This window comes from Chenopodium album, chromosome 11 (genome assembly GCF_948465745.1).
Source record: "Chenopodium album chromosome 11, dcCheAlbu1.1, whole genome shotgun sequence".
NCBI classification, from domain to species: domain Eukaryota; kingdom Viridiplantae; phylum Streptophyta; class Magnoliopsida; order Caryophyllales; family Amaranthaceae; genus Chenopodium; species Chenopodium album.
The window spans coordinates 50,585,597-50,606,464 of record NC_137844.1 but is presented as its reverse complement, the minus strand read 5'-3'; the positions used below and the strand labels follow the sequence as shown (position 1 = coordinate 50,606,464).

General features: G+C 32.6%; 2 protein-coding genes and 1 long non-coding RNA gene across 3 annotated transcripts; all 3 read right to left on the bottom strand.

The window, feature by feature from the left end:
• Positions 1-3,283: 3,283 nt before the first annotated feature.
• On the bottom strand, positions 3,284-6,123 carry LOC145569087 (uncharacterized). The gene is made up of 3 exons (XR_014096048.1): positions 5,856-6,123; positions 4,582-4,687; positions 3,284-3,589 (listed from the first exon to the last, which is right to left on the bottom strand). It is a non-coding gene; the product is annotated as an uncharacterized LOC145569087 (long non-coding RNA).
• Positions 6,124-7,466: 1,343 nt separating this feature from the next.
• On the bottom strand, positions 7,467-12,625 carry LOC145569086 (phospholipase D beta 1-like). The gene is made up of 10 exons (XM_081628457.1): positions 10,853-12,625; positions 10,323-10,439; positions 9,983-10,177; positions 9,596-9,844; positions 9,423-9,491; positions 9,172-9,319; positions 8,919-9,067; positions 8,599-8,775; positions 8,307-8,504; positions 7,467-8,200 (listed from the first exon to the last, which is right to left on the bottom strand). Exons 1-10 carry the CDS (start codon positions 11,795-11,797, stop codon positions 7,907-7,909), a joined length of 2,541 nt encoding a protein of 846 aa, XP_081484583.1. The 5' UTR covers positions 11,798-12,625; the 3' UTR covers positions 7,467-7,906.
• A 2,615-nt stretch (positions 12,626-15,240) lies between these two features.
• Positions 15,241-20,374, bottom strand: LOC145567689 (homeobox protein knotted-1-like 7). Its single transcript, XM_081627041.1, has 5 exons — positions 19,532-20,374; positions 19,318-19,438; positions 16,091-16,284; positions 15,843-15,974; positions 15,241-15,726 (listed from the first exon to the last, which is right to left on the bottom strand). The coding sequence occupies exons 1-5, from the start codon at positions 19,838-19,840 to the stop codon at positions 15,586-15,588; spliced, it is 897 nt and encodes a 298-aa protein (XP_081483167.1). The 5' UTR covers positions 19,841-20,374; the 3' UTR covers positions 15,241-15,585.
• Positions 20,375-20,868: the final 494 nt, after the last annotated feature.

Below are 20,868 nucleotides of genomic sequence, written 5' to 3'. Positions count from 1 at the left end.
TGTGCGATGCACGGATTGAAAAAAATATTAGAATGAAATAAATTGTTTCTATGTATTATTTCCCAGTACATACTTATATACTTCCTCTATTTTTTTTTAGTTGACACCATTCTATTATCACGCTTGCCAACGCATGTTTTTAACAATTAATATCTCTAATTATCAACATTGTAAAATTATAAAAAGTGGATATTAATAAATTATACATTGAAACGATTCAAACAGATCACACATGAATATATTTTATCATATCTATAAACCACAAAAGCGAGTCAAAGCGTGTTGTGTGAATAGTGTAAAAGTCAAACGGTGTCAACTAAAAAAAAATCGGAGAAAGTATTAGATCATAAAAACATATTTTTCATCATAAATTAAAAGTAACAAAATATAAAAATGAAAGCCAATCTTATCTAATCAAACCATATGCATAAGAATTCATGTATCTAAGAGTTCGAAATAAAAAAAATAAAAAAAAAAATTTCGAAATACAAATTAAAAATACATATAACTTAAATAAAGTGAAGCATGTAATAAAAAATAAAAATAAATAAAATGAAGCACCTTGGAAATACTGCAAAACAATGGTAACATTTAACGACAACTACTTTATTTTTGTATAACAAACATCCATATTATTATTACATGACTTCATAGCAAGGTTGCTTGCACAATCCTTAGTTTACACACACAAATAACAATAAAACCTTTAAAAAAAATCTAAAAAAAACGTCGTAATTACCTATAATGTTTTAGCTCAATATCAATTTTATTTATTTCTTAATTTATTGACAAGTCAAAGATTGAAATAAAAATGACTAAAAATAACCAATTCCTAAAAATAAAAAATATATATATGACATCATAAGTGCATTAAGCGGGAAAATTTTTTATAGGAGACCGACACATATACAATTTGAGGAGAGGATGATGTCAACAATTTTTTGTTTTAGTAATAGTTAATAGATTTCTCCTTCCTAAACTACCACCAAACATTCATTCATCCAATCATTCTTCATTATTAATTTCATTTTAACATCATAACAACTTTGTCACTCACTATCTTCTCCCTTCCGACCTTCCCTTTTAGATAGATTATTAGTGAATTAGGGTCTGTTCTCATACGATTATTTTTAGTTCAATTCAGCTCCTAATTTCCTTCTCTTATAAAATATTCATTTCAGTTCAGTTCAGCTCTAATAAGTTCAGTTTAGTTCAACTCAGTTCAGTCAATGAGAACAGACCCTTGGTCCATTTAGATCATTTCCAATTCTAGCAAATGCAATTTGAGTCAAATTTAGAGATAAGTCAATTTGATTTAGGCTAATTTACTTTGAATAATATTATTCAACAGCCCATCTACAATCACTTTCAAGTGGTTTCTTTTGAAAAGTAGTCAAATTTTGGCTCTAATCATTTTCAAGTTTTGTTAAAAAAAAAAGTTCAACTTAAACAAGAGATTAATACTACATCCTCTGTTTTATATACATACTTTATCCACACTCCCATTATTTCATGAATCCCATCAATAAAGATGTTTTTCTCGTGAGCCTGATAATGTAGGACCCGAATATTTTAGTACTCTTAATCACATAATGAGCTTTAAAGTCATCAATAACATCGTCTTCTTTTTATGTGGGGTAAACTTTTCGACCCTGGCCTTCACCATTCAAGACAACTTACAAGTGTTACAACATTTTATACAAAAGGATTATGCGTATAGACTAATAAAACTATAGTGAACACTTCTAGAGTTCAGATCTACAATATGCATAGATCTTAAACATATTTCCAATACATCTATTACATGTCTTAGATCATATTTTAAATGTCTATTCATCCAATATATTCAAGAATATTGTTGAATAGAACAAGTAATAAATTAATGAAAACTCATTTACTAAAATTATACAAGTAAATAAAAAAAATTGATGGTAATTTAATTTAAAATATTGGTGATGGAAAATGAGTTGGGTTCGTGTATGATTGTATGGTAGATCTTGATCCCATCTCAATAAGTCCTCTTCAAATTGCATGCATGTCTAACCTCTAACATCCAATTAAAAGAGTTTTAAACTCAAAACATATCAAACAGATTTATTTTATAAATTGATTAATGACAATAAATTAAAGAATTATGATCTGTTAATCATGGGGGACTAGTAATCTCCGATTTACTACCTTCTCTCAATTAAAAAGTTAAGAAAATTGACTTATGAGATTGAGTATTTATAAAAGACCAAGTATTTTGTTACATCAACCAATGAATGTAGACCTTGAACGTAGATGATTGGGCCCACGTGCACGTAATGACAATGAAGTTTTTGGTCGTCTATTTGAGTAACTTAAGATTCAGATCTATATCCATTAATTATAAAATTACAGTAATTAATTTATCTATTATTATGTGATTGATTTGGCGTGTGGGGTGTGTAACCTACAAGTATTAATATTAATATGTTACTCGTACTTTTGATTACTTTCTACACTATAAATTCAACATTTTCTGCAATAAACTTCGTATCATTTTACTTGGAAATTGCTGTAGCAGGGTAAGGGATCTGATAATTGACATTATGCACAACTTGTCAACGTTACATGTGTGTAGAGGTATCACTTCGGGTGTTTAGGTAGGATTCTATGAGGTTATGTTGGATCGAGTTGAATCTATTTTAGTTTTGAATCATGTTATATTAATTTGTCTATACAAATTAAATCGAAATTTAAATTTGGTTTTTTTTATGTCGGTTTTAGATCGGGTTGGTTGGGTCAGATTTTAACACCTCTATACATGTGATCTTGCTTGACACTACATAAAAAAGATATGAACTTGTACTGAGCTTATATGATCTTATATGAAATAAACTAATGTATAAATAGTGATACACACTACTACATTTTTGACCTATTGCAACCCCCAAATCCGTCGCATTAAACGTCAAAATCCGTGGCATTATGCCTAATGCAACGGCTATGTACCGTGGCATCTGCTGGCGTTGCAATAGGTCTAATGCAATGGTACTTGACACCTAACGCCACGGCATCTATGGTCCGTTGCGTTAGCTCAATACCTAATACAACGGCATAAATAATCCGTGGCAATAGATTACTAACTAAAAATTATGATGAAATTGACACCTAATGCAACGACAATTCATATAATTTTTTAATTAGTTTTATTATTATTATTATTATTATTATTATTATTATTATTATTACACATGAACCTAAGTATTTTGTATATAGATATACATAAATTTATAAAAATATGATAACAAAGGGAATTTTCATTAAAAATTAATAGTACATACAAAATGTCGTACTTAGAAAAATAAATTACAAATAAATATCACTTAGAATTATATGTTTATTGCGTTAAAACATAATTCTGACAATAGTTTAGGGCAAATAGTATGACAACAACATAAGGAGAAATCTTTTATCTTCTACAAGATCTCTTGATATATTAACACAGCTCTTACGATGACATTAAAAGGAGGCCCTGAGAAGATAAGATCCGAAACTGTACATGTCACTACTCCACATAGACGTTTCCTGACTTGCTATTGTTGGAAATTTTCATACTTGGTCTCTGTAGCATATTAAAAAATTAGTCATGAACCATCAAAGATTATCAAATAGGTGTAAAATATATACAAATATAAGATAGACACTATATATCAATATAAGTTAGGGACTGCCATAATAATTTTGATAAATGGATGAGGAGATCTGACGTAACTAGGAGATTGACTTTTGCACTAAAGAAATCATAAAAGAATTTATAAAGTACCATATTATATAAGTATCAGAAAATATAAGTGTGTAAAATAATAGTTGTTTGAGTTACCTGTAGCATCAATATGTAGTGCATAATATCAATATTTTATGTATGATTCATATCTAGATCCTACAACATTTTTAACAAAATACTCTTTGGGATAAAGAGAGATGTCACTTCATCACAAATAAAATATCATACTATAGGTTCCCTTAAACATGATTAATTAGGGAATTAAGGAAAAAAATGGACTTAAAAGTCCTGATTATAACCATAAATAATTTGTGCATTACTAAAACTTCAAGAATGGGAAGAATTATAAAGTTTTATGATGATAAATTGAAACATTTTGGTAGAACTGTCAAATTCAAAGTTGGTTTCATACGTGCCCTGGAAGTAGTATATGACAGTACTAGAAAACTTATCTGGTAAAAGTTAGGGAGGCAGTAGAGCTGGATGGGGAAGGATGGGGGTACATCAAAGAGTAGACAATGAGTGAGTAATAGTCTAAAAGATCTTAGAACAATAGTAATGCTTCTGAGCACACCAACTAATCAACAGAGTAGCTATAAAGCTAAGATTTTCAACTAGCTCAAACCAGACCACACTCGTCTAAGATCCTTTTTGTGAGAAAACTACAAGTTTCCATTAAGAAAGCATGATATATATCAGTATGATACTAATGACAACATTAGCAATGTAGATAACAAAATGCAGTTAAAATTTCCAGAATACTCGTATCAGTCAACAATGGATGGAAACAAACCATGTGTCAGGATAATCTTTTCTATAGCTCAGTATACCTTGTTCAGTTGCACCAACTACCACCATATATATATTGTGGAGTCGAGAACCTCATAAATCATCCTTAATTATTGCTCCCATAGCCACGATTGCTTGTGCATAAAACTGATGAAAGAGCAGCAACATATATATGAGGAAGAAAAAGAAGACTTTGATAGCACACACTCTATATATGCCAGGTGATAAAATTTCATTAGGAAGATCTAGATACCAAAATGTAGTAGCTAATTTCTATATAATCAAAAGTAAAATTCATTATTTCACCTAATAGAAACTCACATGCTGAAATGGGTGTTTAGCACTCAAAATATTAAACTACAAGTTGTTATGAGTTGTTACATTCATAGATAGGTGCATCTAATTCCTCATTCTGTTTTTAGCTTTTGGGCAATTTTATAAACTTGTAAATTCGAGCATCTAATATTCTCGAATATTTCCATCACAATTCACAAAATCAAGTTATAAGTACAAATCAAAGAAAGAAGAATTATACATGATTAACTTTATATTAGTAATATCAGATGGGAAAATAGAATTTAAAAATCAAAATAAAATTCATATATTTAAGATAGAAGATACCTGAACGAATGAAAACTGTTTGATAAAAAGAAACCCCACAACTCTATACAGAAACAAAATTATTTTTGAAATTCAGACGTTATTATATGCATCTCAACATCTGAGATAGACTTAACTCATTCAATATCAGATTGGAGCTTTGCCATATATTATGATATTATTAAGTCCCAAGTTCTGAAACTCTCAAGTTGTAGTAGACACTACAAACATCAACAATATACAACAATATCAACAACGAATTACCATAACAAGCCATTAGAAAATATAGATCAGCAACCGGCAACATTTCGATAACAGTCTAACTACAACCACCACGGAATCAAGGCAACAACAACAGAAAAATTCCAACAGGATAATTAAAAACCCACAAAACACATCAATAAAACAACAATCCATATCAAAATTCAAGGAAATAACTTCAAAATTCTGAAAAGGACATTTAACAATAACACCTCTTTTTAATAGGTCATTAACAAGCAATACCAATTTTGAAATCTTATAGGCAATACCATTCAATTCTGGAAAATGAAGAGGAAATGAACGACTAAACAACACATATTGTCACTCTCATAGGAGAATTCAACAAAGTTATGAGAAAAATTAAAACCTTAATTACATAAATTTAGGAATTGATGAATGGAATTGGAACCCAATTACATTATTCAGACAAAAAAAAATAAAGGAATTGACTTACATCGTGGCCTGAAGAACATTGTCGTGTACCTGAGCTTCAGTGTAGTCGTTCGTCGTGGCCTGAGAGCCGTCATTCACCATAGTCTAAGCATTCCCCCCCTTCAGACTGAAATGTAAGTTTATCTGTTAAAATAAGAGAAGCAATTGGGAATAATTTTCAAAAGGGAGTGTTTGGGTTGTATTACGAAGCAATCGATTCTCGATTTTCCCTCTCTTCCTCAGCTATTTCTCTGTATTAGAGCAGCAAGTGAGAACCCTAGCATCCCAAAACTGATTAGAAATGAAAGGAATTTTTTTTGTTTATTTTCTTTTTTTTTTTTATTGTAAAAAAAACGTGTGGACGGCTTCAAATTTTGGAAAATCATAAAGCGGGAATTATTAAAATTTCAGCGCTTAGCCCAGTTAACCGTAGTATTAGCACTCCTATTGCCACGGCCTATTAAAACCGTTGTGTTAGCTTTATTTTTGAAGTAATGAAGTATAAGCCGTTGCAATAGGCTTGTCTTATGCAACGGTATCAAAAGGGCCGTTGCGTTAGCTCTTTTTTTACCGTTGCATTTGATTAAAAATGTAGTAGTGACATTAAAGTCCCAACTTATATACTTATATACTAAGGTGAAGGACTAAAAGTAAGCAAATATATTAAGTTAACATTACAAATATGAAAAGCTATTGAACCTATCTTAGCTAGTATAGTCATGCACTCATACATACATGGCTGTAGAGTTTGTGAAGTGAAGTGATCACTCCGCAGCGGAACGGAGCAATCACCCTTCACCACACCTTCAAGTCCTCCAAGCCCTTTCTTACAGCCTATCCATTTATCTTTGACTTGATAGGATCATTGCTATTATGATGATGGTTATTCTTATTAATACTCACTATGTACATACGTGTGCTCGTATGTTGATAATATTTGTGTTACGACTTAAAAACAATATTATGGAGTAACATTTTAAAACATTTTTAGCTGTATTTACACGAGACACGATTGTAGTTTTAGGTAGATCGTAACCCTACACATTTCTTATAAAACTTCTACGATAAACATAAATCTTACTCATCCTTTTGGAAGACAAGAGAGACAAATCATTACCAGAAGTAATAATACAAAAAGGAGAGGTGGTCAACATCTCGCCTGAAAAGGACGGCAAAGACCTTTGGCTTTCCATGTTAACATACAAAAATACAAAATGAAGATGTGCTTACGCACATACGGAGTAACAATTAGTATTAGTGTTAGTTGTGCGTGAGTGAGATGCTGTGGCCTTGTGGATGTGAGCATATCATGTTTTGTACGATGAATTAAAGAAAATGCATGTTAGATGTTACCACTAAAAGGTCATAATTATAATTCACTACATCACCCTCATTTTAACATCTTACATATTTCGTTTAAAAAAACATAATTACGGTATTTTTCATCAAGGTATGGAGTATAAATTAAATTAAAATTTAAGGTATGTTACTTCAACGTATAACAGAGATATGGTCAAAAGGAGCTTATGCTTGCAAAATTCTTGTATGAGGCACATATTCACTTATTGTAGATCCGTGAGTTCATGAACACAAAGGCTAATTTAGTCGGCAAAAAAATTTTAATCCGTATTAATTACATGGTAACTTATTTTAAATGTCTCACGATAATTTTGTTAGGCTCACTTACACTTGTACTTGTATACACTTTATAACTTTATTCACTACATTGTTGTTTAAAATTGATTAATGGGGAAGGACATAACAATCAATAAACAAAATCATAATAGCATTCCAAAAAAAAAAAAAAAAGAAAAAAGAAAAAAAAAAGGAAAAACAATATAATAACCTTGGGTCAAGCAACTACATGGAAAACTAAGCCCAACCCAAAAATAACAACTTTGATCGGGCCATCACATTAGAAAGTATAAAGAGCCACAATTTATCATCATTCATTCATTCAACTTAAGCAAAGCTTACAAAATTCTCAATTAATTACAATTATCAGGTAAAACATGGGTATAATCAATCACCTAATTAATATAGTTTCAAAAAAATTAGTGTTATGGTCAATGATCAAATGGTAAGATTTTCTTGAATGCCAGAGAAGGTTCCCATGACTTTCCCACCTAAATCAGGGAATGTTTCATAACCAGGAAGAGGGCTTACAATTCCTGATTTATCAACTTGCAAAGGATACTTGAGAAGGTGCCCTTTCATCTCTGTTACCTCATCTGCAGCAAACTGTCTCCAGTTTTGCTCACCCATTGATCTTACTCGTCTCACACACTCGATACTCTCTGGCTGTGCATAGCAGTCCTCTACCTTTCCTAGGTGTTCGGCCCATAGCGACATCCTGTATCCATATATCTGCAACCATAGATGAAGTTAGTACATTTAGCTTATCAGAAGTAGATCACGCGTTTAACTTAAGATTAAACGTGTGCTATTAAAATTCATCCATATGCATATATACCTGTCCGCGTGGACTAGAATGTCTATTAGCCCAAGTATAGTTTGGCTGATATGCACCCATTGCAATTTCAGTGTCTCTAGTGCCTTCCATAGATCGCTGGTTGATGTTTGCAGAACCTAGGATCACATACTCATCGTCCACTATCATGCCTTTTGAGTGAACGTAGATCATGAATCGTCGATTCTTGGTTGAAAGAGCCTATTATTGAAGCATATATTGGTTTATTATGTGCTAAGAACAAACCACTTTCAAGGAACTACACACAAATGAAGCAAGAACATGAGATAGTTACCTGAGGAGTATTTCCATTTGGAGTACTGCCAGGGTTTCTAGCACAGATTTCATCTGAAACCTCGCGGTTTCCTAGACAAAAGAAATTCAAGAAGTCTTGAGGTTCATATATGCTGTCCATTCCTGTTTCTTCCAACGCCTTGTAGATCATCTCATACATCATTTGCATTGTCTTGTACTGCAGTTTGAAAAGGGAAAAGCCGAGGCAATTTGGTTAATCAAAATCTCTCATATTATACGAAAACTAGCAATTAGTAGCATGTTTATGTCTATGATTGTGGCATAGTCAAGAAGCCTAGAGCTATATGATCTGCATTATACCTGCCAAAAAAGAATTCGTTGCATGGCAAGACTTTTAGGGTCACCCTCTGGCCACATAGGAATGATAATGTATGCAGCAAATCGCTCATTTGCTTTGATTTTACTGACAATCTTAAGAGCAATTTCCACCGGTATCAAATTGTTTGCACCTGCTCAGAATCAGGAAAATACAGGGTCAAAAAATCCAGAACTCTCTTATCGTGCAAAACTAGATCAGAATATATAGATAGACTTCAGAATAGTGATGATTTACCCAAGTCTTTGTAAGAATCCCAATTATATGAGGAGCCAAGAAAGTATTGGTTCTCAACATAAATGTAATGCTGGGCAGAACGGATGGCATGTACATAAGCTGCTTGTATACTCATATCTATGAGTACGTTCTTTCCACACATAAGGTTCTGGTCCAACATAAAGAAAAACCAAATGTTCATTAACACTTAACAGTCTATACTAAGAAGGGTTGTAAATCCACAGAAGTTAAGAGGAAGTCAAGATGCTAACCCATCGTATCCCATCTCTAGGATCCTTTGGAAATCCTTTCACGGAATTGGAGTCTATTGACCGGAAGATCTGAGATAGAATAATTAATTAGTCAGTCGAAAGTAACAGCTTTAAATAAAAATCTGAAAATCTAAAAGAAACTTTAAGGAACCAGCTGAAAAAGATTAAGTTACCTGCACATGCCATGATTCCCTATCATCATGACTGTGTCTGATTACATCTTCTAGTTTGAGGATATCAGGAACCCTGTCAACTTGAAGTAGATGATCATCGTAAGATTTTGACATTTTTTGTAGCCCCCGAGGTTTTGAAGCCTTTAACCAACGCTCCTGGAAGTTGGCCAGGATATCATATGCAGCTGGACCGTCAATTTGACAGTGCAAATCATGCCAAGGTTCTCTTGGACATCCATCAGTTGGACCCTGTAGAATAGAGGATCAATATATTTGCATGAAAAAGCATCTACACACCTCAGTAACTATATGTTAAAGGCATCTCCATATATTGACATCAATCTAGTGTATTAGACAGTAAAAGAGGAATTGAGAAGCATGATTTACAGTGAAGTTTGGCTGATGAAAGTCATCCTTGTGAACTATCTGCAATGTTCTAAAAAGAGAATGCTCTGGTGTATCATATCGCCCTGAGCAGAGGTCAAGCCCGCCAACAAAAGCAATGATCTTTCTCCAGTTGTTGCCTGCATCAGCGTCTACAATTACAGTTTTCTGATGATGGGTATAGATTGCTCCAGCTTCCTGACCATAGTATAATCCAAGGGACACATCGAATCAAATACAAAACTAATACAACTGTCCAGGTAAAATTACAAATACAGAATTGTACACTTATGAAGCAAAGAGAGACAATGATTTGATTCAGACAAAGTAGCATGTGAAATACCTGCTGCTTGATGATACTATGTCCTTTTCCTCCAGATCGTGGGCAAAGTATGACATGCACTGAGGAGTTTTTGAAGAATTGGAAAGTTACTTCATCATCTGTTGCTAAGATGCCTTGCTACACATCAGATGCACAAATCAGTTAAAAAAAACCCTTTTTTACAGGACATTTATAAGAATCTAAAGATGGAAAATTAGGAAAACTGGCAAGGCCGAAGCAAATGATGCCATAATAGGTAGAGACTAGGAGAACAGCAATTGGCAATTTGGCATTCTCATTGTGACAGAAAAAATGCATTTTCATATCCACTGCTCGACAAATAATTGTCTATTCTAATAATCAATACAGAAAAGTAAAAGAGGAAAAAAAAATGGAAATCAATCAAGCAGAATAGTGTTAAGTGGAAAGTGCAATGTGCACTACTAATAAGATTCCTCAAGTATTAGATACTAAGATTGAAAGAAAGTAATCTAGTCACAAGCAAAACTCGCGAACAATAACAGTGAGAGTAGGCAGGAAAATCCACTTACAGTAGTAAAGTTCAGAATATTCTGAGAAGTAGGGTCATCCCACAAAAGGAGCAGCACTCTAACACCCTCCTGTGCTTTAGCCTTTAGAAGAGCTCCTAAAGTGATACCTGAGCCATCTCTAGCATCACGAACAAGTTTGACAAGGTGGGTTACAGACCACCCTGTGAGGTACACCAATCGACGAGCATGAGAAATAGCATTCAAGATATCCCTCCAGCATTTCCCATGCACATAATGCATATCATTGTCAAGCCTAAAATCAGGAAGCATACCATCCTCAACATGTGCATCTTGGTAAAGTGTTAATCTATTCCCTTGTCTAAGAGGAAAATATGTCCTAGGAACACCATAATAAGTAGGACCAGGACCAACACCCAAATGATAAAGATTCATTCTATGCACTGGTATATACTGAATCGAAACACTCAGGACTGCCCCTGTCTCCCAATTCTGTCCATTCGCCTTAACAATAGGAAAGTACCCCTCAATCCTTTCACCTGAGTATAACTGCTGTGCTGGTATACCAACAGCACCCATAATCTGAGCACCTACAACATCATCATCTTTGACTACAAATTGCAATTCTGCAGCAGTATGTGCAACAGGCACAAAGAAATGCTGCATCCATACCGGGTTATCATCATTCCTCATCACAAAAGTTCTGGCAATAATAGCACCAGCAACTGATACAATGACATACGGATCACTCGTTAACCTCTTCGAGGATCCCATGATGGACAAACCCCCTAGCAAATTAGTCAAGGTTTTATGAAACATGTCCATATTAGGAAGGTTCCTAGCCTCCTTAACCCAAATGTCTAAATGCCCATGTAACAGCATAACTTTTAGAGACCCTTGAGAGGTCTGAAATGGCAAATACTCAACTCCTTGACCATGTTGTGAGCCATCAAAGGAAGGTGAATGAACTTGACTAAAATGTGCCATATTTTTTTTACACAATCTTCAATCAATCTTTTTTAGAAATACTGCTAATTAAGCAATCAAAACCCAACAAAAACTTCCTAATTCTGAATCAAATTATCACAATAATACTCCTAAATAAGCAATCAAAAGTTCAAAACCCAACAAAAAACCTCCTAATTCTGTAATATTCTGATTTAATTTGATTGCAGGATAATTAAAAACTGTCAAATTAACCAAAGAATGTGCAATATAATTACAAAAACAGTCTGAAAAACTGATAAAGTTCTCAAATTTACCTGATTTATGAGCTGTATAAATGTGGGTGTGTGCCAAGATTACAAAAATCAGGGGGGTTACCCAAGTAGAAAAATCTTGATTAAAAGAGCCCCAATGAACAGGGAAGTTGAAGAATTGAAAAAATCAATAAAAAAGATTGAATTTTGAATGATTGGAAGAGAGTGGGAAGCCAGAAATAGGTTGTTGGGCACATTAATTTGAATAAGATCTTGCATTGACAAAAGTCAACAAGATAGATGTTGGGTTTGAGAGTGTGGAGAACGGTTCAAGAAGGCAAAGAGGGGTGCATAGCTTAGGAGTTTAAGCTATGGGCTATTGCTTGGTGTTAAGCAATGGTGGATGACAAAGGGCTGACTTCAATTGACCATATCTCAAGATCTAAAAGTGATAATTGAGATGATTCAAGTTGGAGGTGACAGCTCGTCTCAAGAGCTTTCCAACGACTGGTCATAAGCCAAATTTGGCCAAGAAACGAGGAAGATATGGCTGTTTTACGAGGAGCTGTTCAGCAGGGGAACTCGGAGCGGCCGCTCCTCATAGAGGAGCGCCCGCTCCTTCGAGGCTCGTTTTGCCTATTCTTCCAGTTTAATGGTGCGACCGCTCCTGTCCATTGGAGCGCCCGCTCTATCTCTTGGAGCGCCCGCTCCATTAGGTTTCTCGGGCCTCTGTTTTCGCGTTTGAGCCTCGGTTTTTACGGTCTTGATTTCTCCTTTGCTAGTTACTTATAATTTAGCCCTTGGATTATTAGCACTATATATACTCATGATTTGTCATTGTAAGTGAGTAATAAGATGAGGGGAAAGATGTAGAGAGAGAGAGCCTCATGTAAACCCAAACACTTAGGGTTTGAGTGTTTGAGAGGGTGAGTTGGGGTGGGAGCTTTAATGGTAATTAAAGCTTGTAATCTACATTGTTCTTCATCAAATTGTTACTCCATAGCGGATTGGTGGATTTTTCTCCCGGTTCTCGGGTTTCCCACGGTAAATTCTCCTTGTCTCGTTTATTGCTTGTTTTCCGTCTTCGTTGTTGTTAATTGTCGTTAATCGCAAACTTAGCTAGCACATTCGTTAATCCCTTTCAATAGACTAGGCTGCTGTTTGATTATTATATGATTCAAAATTGTTCATATTTGCAAATTGGTAGAAAATTAAATTAGATTAGTTATAGAGAGATGGGTTAAGGAAACTTCTAAGTAAAAGAGTTGATGTCAAATTGGTTGATCAATAGTTGCGACTTTCTAGTTTGGCAGCACCTTAAAGCTAGAAATAGTTTGCTGCAATCTGTTTTTACAGTTGAAGTCCTGTGCTGTTCCCGTGCTTGTTTTTAAGAATTTTTTTTTTTTTTTTTTTTGGTGAAGATAGAAAATTGGACGAACTATTGATAAACTTGATGACTCTATGAAAGTCTATTATGTTTACCAAATTTTTACTTATTTCATGAAAAAAAATAAAAAGTTTAAATAAGATAAAGCTCAAGATAAATAAACCTAGATAAGATAAATTTGAGAAGAAAAAAAAAAAAAGATAAATTTGATAAGGGTCATCTATGTTCAATGGAATGCCTATAAAAACATAAATAAAAAAATAAAAATAAAAATAAAAATAAAAAGTTCAATTGGTTGATTGTTTCTCTAAGCAAAAGTTACTTTTTCATTTTCGCTTAAAAGTCAATTTTTCAACTAGTTGAGATATTTAATTACGAAACAAATTTAATTATATGACTGATGAAATTTCAAAAGCCAATGAAAAGTCATTGACCAAACAGACTTTAATTTAAACATACTCCCTTCGTTCTGAATAATTGAAACAATTTTAATTTTTTTGTTTCTTGTTGTTTGGTTTTCAAAGAGTTATTGAAAGTTTTACTAATGTTCGAAAATCTAATAAACAATAATTTCCAACTTTTTTTCCTTCTTATACTATAATAAAGCTAAACTTTCTTTTAAAAAAAAATAATTCTGATAATTTTGTCAACCAAGCAACTTCACTCTTTCATTTTCAAGCAAGAAAGCACTAGATCGAAAAACACAACAAAGACGAATAAAATCCTCGTTTTCATCTATTCAATCATAGGCGTGTTTCCGTAACAATCATACGATGAATGGAATTGAATCATTCCAAGTATAACATGGGACACACTACATGAGGGAGACGATCCTCTTGTGAGTTGTGACAACCTTCATCACTAGTTCACAATCAAGCATTTTGCATTGACTTGGTTTTTAGTCTTCATATATGCCAAACACTACTAACGATTAGTTCATTAGACTATCATTTGCATGAACCACCTAAGATTCTAAGGTAAGCTACGTACAAAACTAAACACTTGGGGGATTCAGGATACTTCCCCTTAGGCGAAAATCCTCCAGACACTTCAAGATCGAAAGCAATCACTTTATATGAGGAGTCATTTTAATTGAGAAAGATAGTACATTGAATTGATGAATATCTTTCACTATGATATAATGAAACTTCAACATCATTTCAGAGTAACATATCATCTATATATTGTACATACGAAGATAACTTAACCAAGTGATGGTCAACAACATTCACATCCCTCTCTCCCTCTGATTCTAGATGAAATGTTCTTCACATTCTGACTCTACACGTTTGTCAATGTATTACTTTTTTTTTTTGAGGGATTGTCAATGCATTACTTGACCATAAGCATAATTGCATATTAGTAAGAAATGAAGTATATATAACTATTGAAATATTGAACATTAATAACTACTTATTGATACGGATCAAATAAGACTTAACATGACTATGTTATGTTTGATATATTGAGAGTAACGTAAAAATTCTCTCAATTTATATGTAGTGCAAAGATTTCAAATAGGAAAAACAAAAAGGACTAGAGGGAGTACTCCGTATTATATATTTTTGGATTGGAAAACTTTTCTAAGTTGCTTAAATTGCCCTTTGTCTAGTAGACAATATGCTTTGCCATACTGATCAGCTATATAGCCTTGAACTTGGGCTAAATCAACCCTCAAAGTCGAAAATGGAAATGATGATAACTATGCTAGTCCTTTAACAATGACGAGAAGGGAAATAGATTCAACGAACCCAAGATCATAACATCACATGTGCCTTGGCAATAGTCTCAAACAAAAGGAATCATGAGTGAAGAGTAACTTTCAACCATATGAGGACTAAGAATATTGAAAAGATCAGATCATAATAATAGGATATAAGAAGTAGTATATTACATCATTACTAAGAATCCAAAAGACCTAATCTGATCCCCTCTATGCATTATCATTTTTCTTTACACCAGACTGTTGAACGAAGTCGCATATCCTGCATCCTAACAGTAATTCCATGATTGAGTTTCAGTATATATATCACAAAAGTAACAGTGGTTTTGGTTAGATTGATATCAACCTGCACGAGAAGTTACATACAAACTGATGGAAACGCGATACAAAAACGTATATTTGCATATGATCTTGCTGGTCTGATCTGTATGTCATTCTGCAGGAATGAATCAAGTGGCATGGCTGTTTACCGTTTGCGCTTGGACTTGAGAGTGTTTGCAGACTGAGAGTTGTTATGCCAGTTGCGCTTCCTTTGGTTGATAAACCAATTGTTAATCTGCTTGAGTTGTAACCCCGTTTCTTCAACTAGTTTCGCCTTGTCATCTTCCTGTAATCATAAAAAGCAGACATTACAGGTTCCTGTCTAAAAACATATACTGTAAATCTGAAGAAAATTACAAACCATGAAGAGACATATATGAAAAATTGAGTAGTGTATCTTACAGTAGGATAAGGCCACTTCGAATGTTGTTGCCACCATGCCTTAAGAACAGAAGTGGTATCCCCAGGTAGTTTCCCAGCTCGCCTTTTGCGCAGAATTTCCTCTCTGACATCTTCAATTCTGGACTTGAACCCCTGCAAGGACATTGTTCTTCAATCATTAAACAACAAAAGCAACCTCTATATATAGAAAATCTGGACTCTTTGGATGATTTATACTCCTGTTGAACATAGTGTACAGATTTAATTACCTGCTTCAACTCGATCTTGAGTTCATGACGCACTCTTTCCATGAGAGACCTCTCAGATTCAGTAGGAAGTAAAGGCCCGAATCCCATCATGTCATGTGCATCTCCTCCAGATGACTGATCCATAGAGTATTCCAACTGCAAATCATCCTCATCATCTGACATTGTTGCACCTGTTCCTTCTCCTAGAGTCGCGCCTACAATTGTCAAATAACAAATGCTCGTTACAACATAACATCTAACAAGGAATGTAACAGTAAATCAGTAGATAGAATAGCATGCAATTATGCAAATCATAAGCAGAAAGAATAACACAAGTTAATTTATGTTACTAACACAATATATTAGCAAACTGATTTCGAAAATGCCTATGCATTAGCTGCCCTTCAGCATTAGAAAAGTCGGATAATATGACTGCTATACATCAGTTTTAGCTATCTTTTTTATGTTTAGTGTTCATCCACCTTGATCAGCGGAAAAAAAGGAGTTTGAGAAAGAACACATATACATAGTAATATAAGTAATAAATTTGATACTGTGACTAATTGGTGCTCCTACTTTATCTTTATGTTATGAAATTGGCATATAACCCAAGTTTTAAGTGCAATATTTCCGTCATACCACTTACATGCACATATATTACACTAAGTTAGTTGGCTCTAAAGCTCAAAATATAAAGTTGTCACACTTAATCCACTCAAATATTAATTGTGTATGCATGCATTGATGCACAATACATGTAAGTATAAGCACATGCTTTAAAATCTTCTTTGTGAGCAAAAGTTATGGTCGGGTGACCACATCTTTTATGTAAGCGCCAAAATAGATCATCTCATTTTTATGTACAACAATGAAATGACGCTTATTTTTATTGGTAAATGTTACTCCAAAAGTGAATGGTCCACCACTTTTGTATTCAATTTAGAAATGAATAGAGAAATGTGGACCAATAAAAACAAAGGTCGTTCATATGGACACACAAAGTAATATGACATACTCGTATCTTTTATACATTTGATAGAGACCAAATCCTCCTCACAAGTTCCATTATTCTCAGCTCCCCATTTTATATGATACTCCAATTAAATATGCTATTTTTTTTGAAAAAAAATTACTCTCCTCCTAGAGATTCCTTACTCATCAAGTAACAAATTCTTAATTTCTTAATTAATCAATGAATGTTGAATCGGCCAATCTCCCTAAGTTCTTTAAAATTGGACAATGACAAGTAAACAGTTGATTAATTATATAATAAGATTCTAAAACACGCATTCTCTTACATCAACATTGACAATGGCTTTTTTAAAAAATTTCTATTAAACTGTCACTAATTTTTCAACACGAATAATTAAGAAATAATACCTAAGTTTTCTAGCTAACAAGCACAACTTGACAAATAATGTGTTAGCTAGAATTTCACAATTTCAACAACTAATTAATTACTTCATACAAGTACATACTAGCTAAGTTAGATCTCAAAGTATCACATAAGTATGTAAGCTAAGATTTTCTTCACAATTAATACAGAAAAAAAAAAAAAAAAAAAAAAAAAGGCGAAAACTTATCTAGAGTAAAAATGTTCAAGTGTCAAATTTATTTGTTATGAATTTCAATTATACCATTATATTGTAACAAAGTAATCACAAATAAGATTAGCAAATCTAGTGGTTATGATTGCATTGTTACAATGGATTTAACATTGACAATCATTGTAAATAAATCCCAACCGGCCATTACCAAATCAATCACCATGCATGTTAGATTAAACAAAAAGTGAAAGTCATATCAATCTAATTTATAAATCAATGTGCTCAAAGAACCCCACTTCAATATCTTTGGAAAAACAAATGAAAATATCTTTTTTACTGTTAATCTAGATTGACATGACATAATGAGATATCAAATTATGTTTTTGTATTTTTCTTATGAAAAAAATGTACTCTCTAATTAATTTTTAAAGTCTTAACATTATTATACTTGTGGCACTATCTATTCACATACTTCATTGTAAATTTGTAATCATCTATTATGGAGTATATGCAAGGAATTTACATTATTGTAAAATTTTGTTAGATTTATCTATACATATACTTCATATCGTTTAAATATTGATTATTTTCCCTCGTACCAATACATTATACAGACACTAATTGTCTAATTTTTTTATTCACAAACATGAATAGATAAAGTGTACTCGAAAAATGGACCTAAAATGCTACTCCGTACAAAATATCTTGCCTAATAGTAACAACTACTCATAACAATTGAATGCTTGACCACATCATATTGTTAAGTAAATAGTAATCTTCATTAATCAACTAATCAATCATTCAATACTTTCTAGATAACACCAACAATAATATTCGATTATTGGGTGTACCTTTCGATTTGTGATTGGTTGGGGTTGAAGCTAACACATAATAATATATGTATAGTATACATCTTGCTTAATTTGTTAACCCTTCTTCTTCTTCTTCCCTCCCTTCCTCACCAACTAACTATCTTCTCCTAACTATAAATTAAAATTTCCTTTTCAATGGGACCCACTTCCACCTACCCTTTTGTTTGTCAACACAAGCAATTGCAAAAACCTCCAATTTTGTCATGGATAATTTTTATTTATTTAATTATTTATTTTTGTATAGATTTTTATTTGTTGCCCACCAAACTAATCAATCATCAGAATAGTGAAACATAGGAAACCCAAATGTATGCAAACTTCATTAATCAAGCAAAAAGGATAGAATATTATTATATCATATGTTTTGTTTATAATATACAATATCATATGAATGTTTCTTGAATTTTATACATGTATTGTTTATATTATTCTTAATGGTCTTTTTCACCACACCAGATAATAATAATAATAATAATAATAATAATAATAATAATAATAATAATAATAATAATAATAATAATAATAATAATAATAATAATAATAATAATAATAATAATAATAATAATAATAATAATAATAATAATAATAATAATAATAATAATAATAATAATAATAATAATAATAATAATAATAATAATACCTCCGTTGTAATAACAATAATACTTGTATATGACACATACATTGATGTATACAGTCATACATAGATCCAATAAAATATGTACTCTTTCCATCCGAAATACGAAGTAAATTATTACTATTACTATCACCGTACAATTTAAACTAGTAATTCGACAAGTAAATTCAAATAGAGGCAATATCGAGGACATACCAGTAAGATTTTGCAAATTTTGTTCGATTTCACGGCATGCCATGACAGCTTCAACAGCATGGACTCTAACATGATTTTGTAGCTGCTCTTTGAATGAACACAACACCAACAAATATTGTGCCTAAAAATACAACACCCCAAATCATTAATTAACTATTCAAATCACAAACTATATATTATAATAAAAATAGATGATTATTATTAGAATTATTACCAAAAAGTTGTCAAGGTCTTGGCGTTCATGAGGAGAGAGAGAGTGATTATGTTGAGAATTAGTAGCATAAGAACGAAGTAAATTATGAGATTGATTATATTGAGCTTCAATTAAAGGCAACTGATCAATTGGTGTTGCAACTCTTAAACAAGCAACATGAGCCGCTAACAGCTGTTCATACAGCGGATGTGTCGCAATTTCAGCTTTAAGCTGTCTATATTGATCGGAAAACGCCATTTCTCCGCCCATCAAACCGCTAAAACCACCACCACTTCCGCCTCCCATCATCCCTAACCCCTGTTCCTGCATTTTTCTCACAAAACCCTCAAAATTGAAAACTAGATTTTGATGGAATCAATCAAAACCTTCAAAAGGGTACTTGAATTAGGTGATTATATGAAATGGGTATGAAGAAAAATTGAGAAAAAATTAGGAGAGAGGAAGTTTAAGGTAGAGAGAGAAAGAGGGGAAAAAAAAGAGGGAAGAAAGAGTAATAATAAATTAATAATATAGGGAGAGGACCACAAATATAGGGTGAGAAAAAATGTAGGAAAGAGAGAGAGATTGCTTTAAACTTACTGCTAAATCAGTAAATCAGACAGTGAACACTGAACTGTAATATAAAAACCTAGAGAGAGAAAGACAGATTATATTTTATGATATGATAAATTTATTGGGATCTGAGACAAACAGTATGTAAGCTTTTTATAAATTTGTTTTTCTAGCTGAAAAATGAAGTTAATTATAAAGTTTTTTGATTTTTATATAATAAATGCAGAAGATGCTGATCATATGAAAGTATAACAGAGGAGAGAGATTTTGAAGAGAGAGAAAGAGAAATTGGTTGGTTTAGAGAGAGAGAGAGAGAGAGAGAGAGAAGGGAGAAAGAGATCACTACTATGAAAGGGAAGGGAGAGAGAGAAACATGATCAAGATTATTAAAAAAAGCTGTTTGGCTGAGTCTGTGATCCTGACATCTTGGCTGCTTTTTTCTCTGATTTTTTTTTCTTTTTTTTTTTTTTTTTTAGTTTTAGCTTTTTTGTTTAACCTGTTTTGTTGTATATAATCTCTATCAAAACTAAAGTGTTACTTGGATCAAATTAAAAGATGAGTATTGTGTAGGAGGAGTGTAATGGACCACTATTTTATTTCTTACAACTTTATTGGTTTTGCGTTGTATGAGAGTTACAAATGACAATTAATGAATATGAAATAATGAGATAGGGTTTTAAGTCTCAAAAACGTGTGTAATTGTGCAAAATTGTATTCAATTAAACTAGTTACTCCGTAGTATTTGCGCTTTGTTGGTGGATGATGATACATTGAGGCATTTAATT

What these genes read in the sequence shown, in the direction of transcription:
- LOC145569086 (XM_081628457.1), bottom strand. Translation starts at nt 11,797, where the DNA reads ATGGCACATTTTAGTCAAGTTCATTCACCTTCCTTTGATGGCTCACAA. An exon ending in ATATTCTGAACTTTACTACT is followed by an intron (nt 10,440 to 10,852) that starts GTAAGTGGATTT and finishes TCTGATGTGTAG; the next exon opens with CAAGGCATCTTAGCAACAGA. An exon ending in CAAATGGAAATACTCCTCAG is followed by an intron (nt 8,505 to 8,598) that starts GTAACTATCTCA and finishes CTTCAATAATAG; the next exon opens with GCTCTTTCAACCAAGAATCG.
- LOC145567689 (XM_081627041.1), bottom strand. Translation starts at nt 19,840, where the DNA reads ATGCAGGAACAGGGGTTAGGGATGATGGGAGGCGGAAGTGGTGGTGGT. An exon ending in AAGACCTTGACAACTTTTTG is followed by an intron (nt 19,439 to 19,531) that starts GTAATAATTCTA and finishes TTGTATTTTTAG; the next exon opens with GCACAATATTTGTTGGTGTT. An exon ending in CGAAGTGGCCTTATCCTACT is followed by an intron (nt 15,727 to 15,842) that starts GTAAGATACACT and finishes TTATGATTACAG; the next exon opens with GAAGATGACAAGGCGAAACT.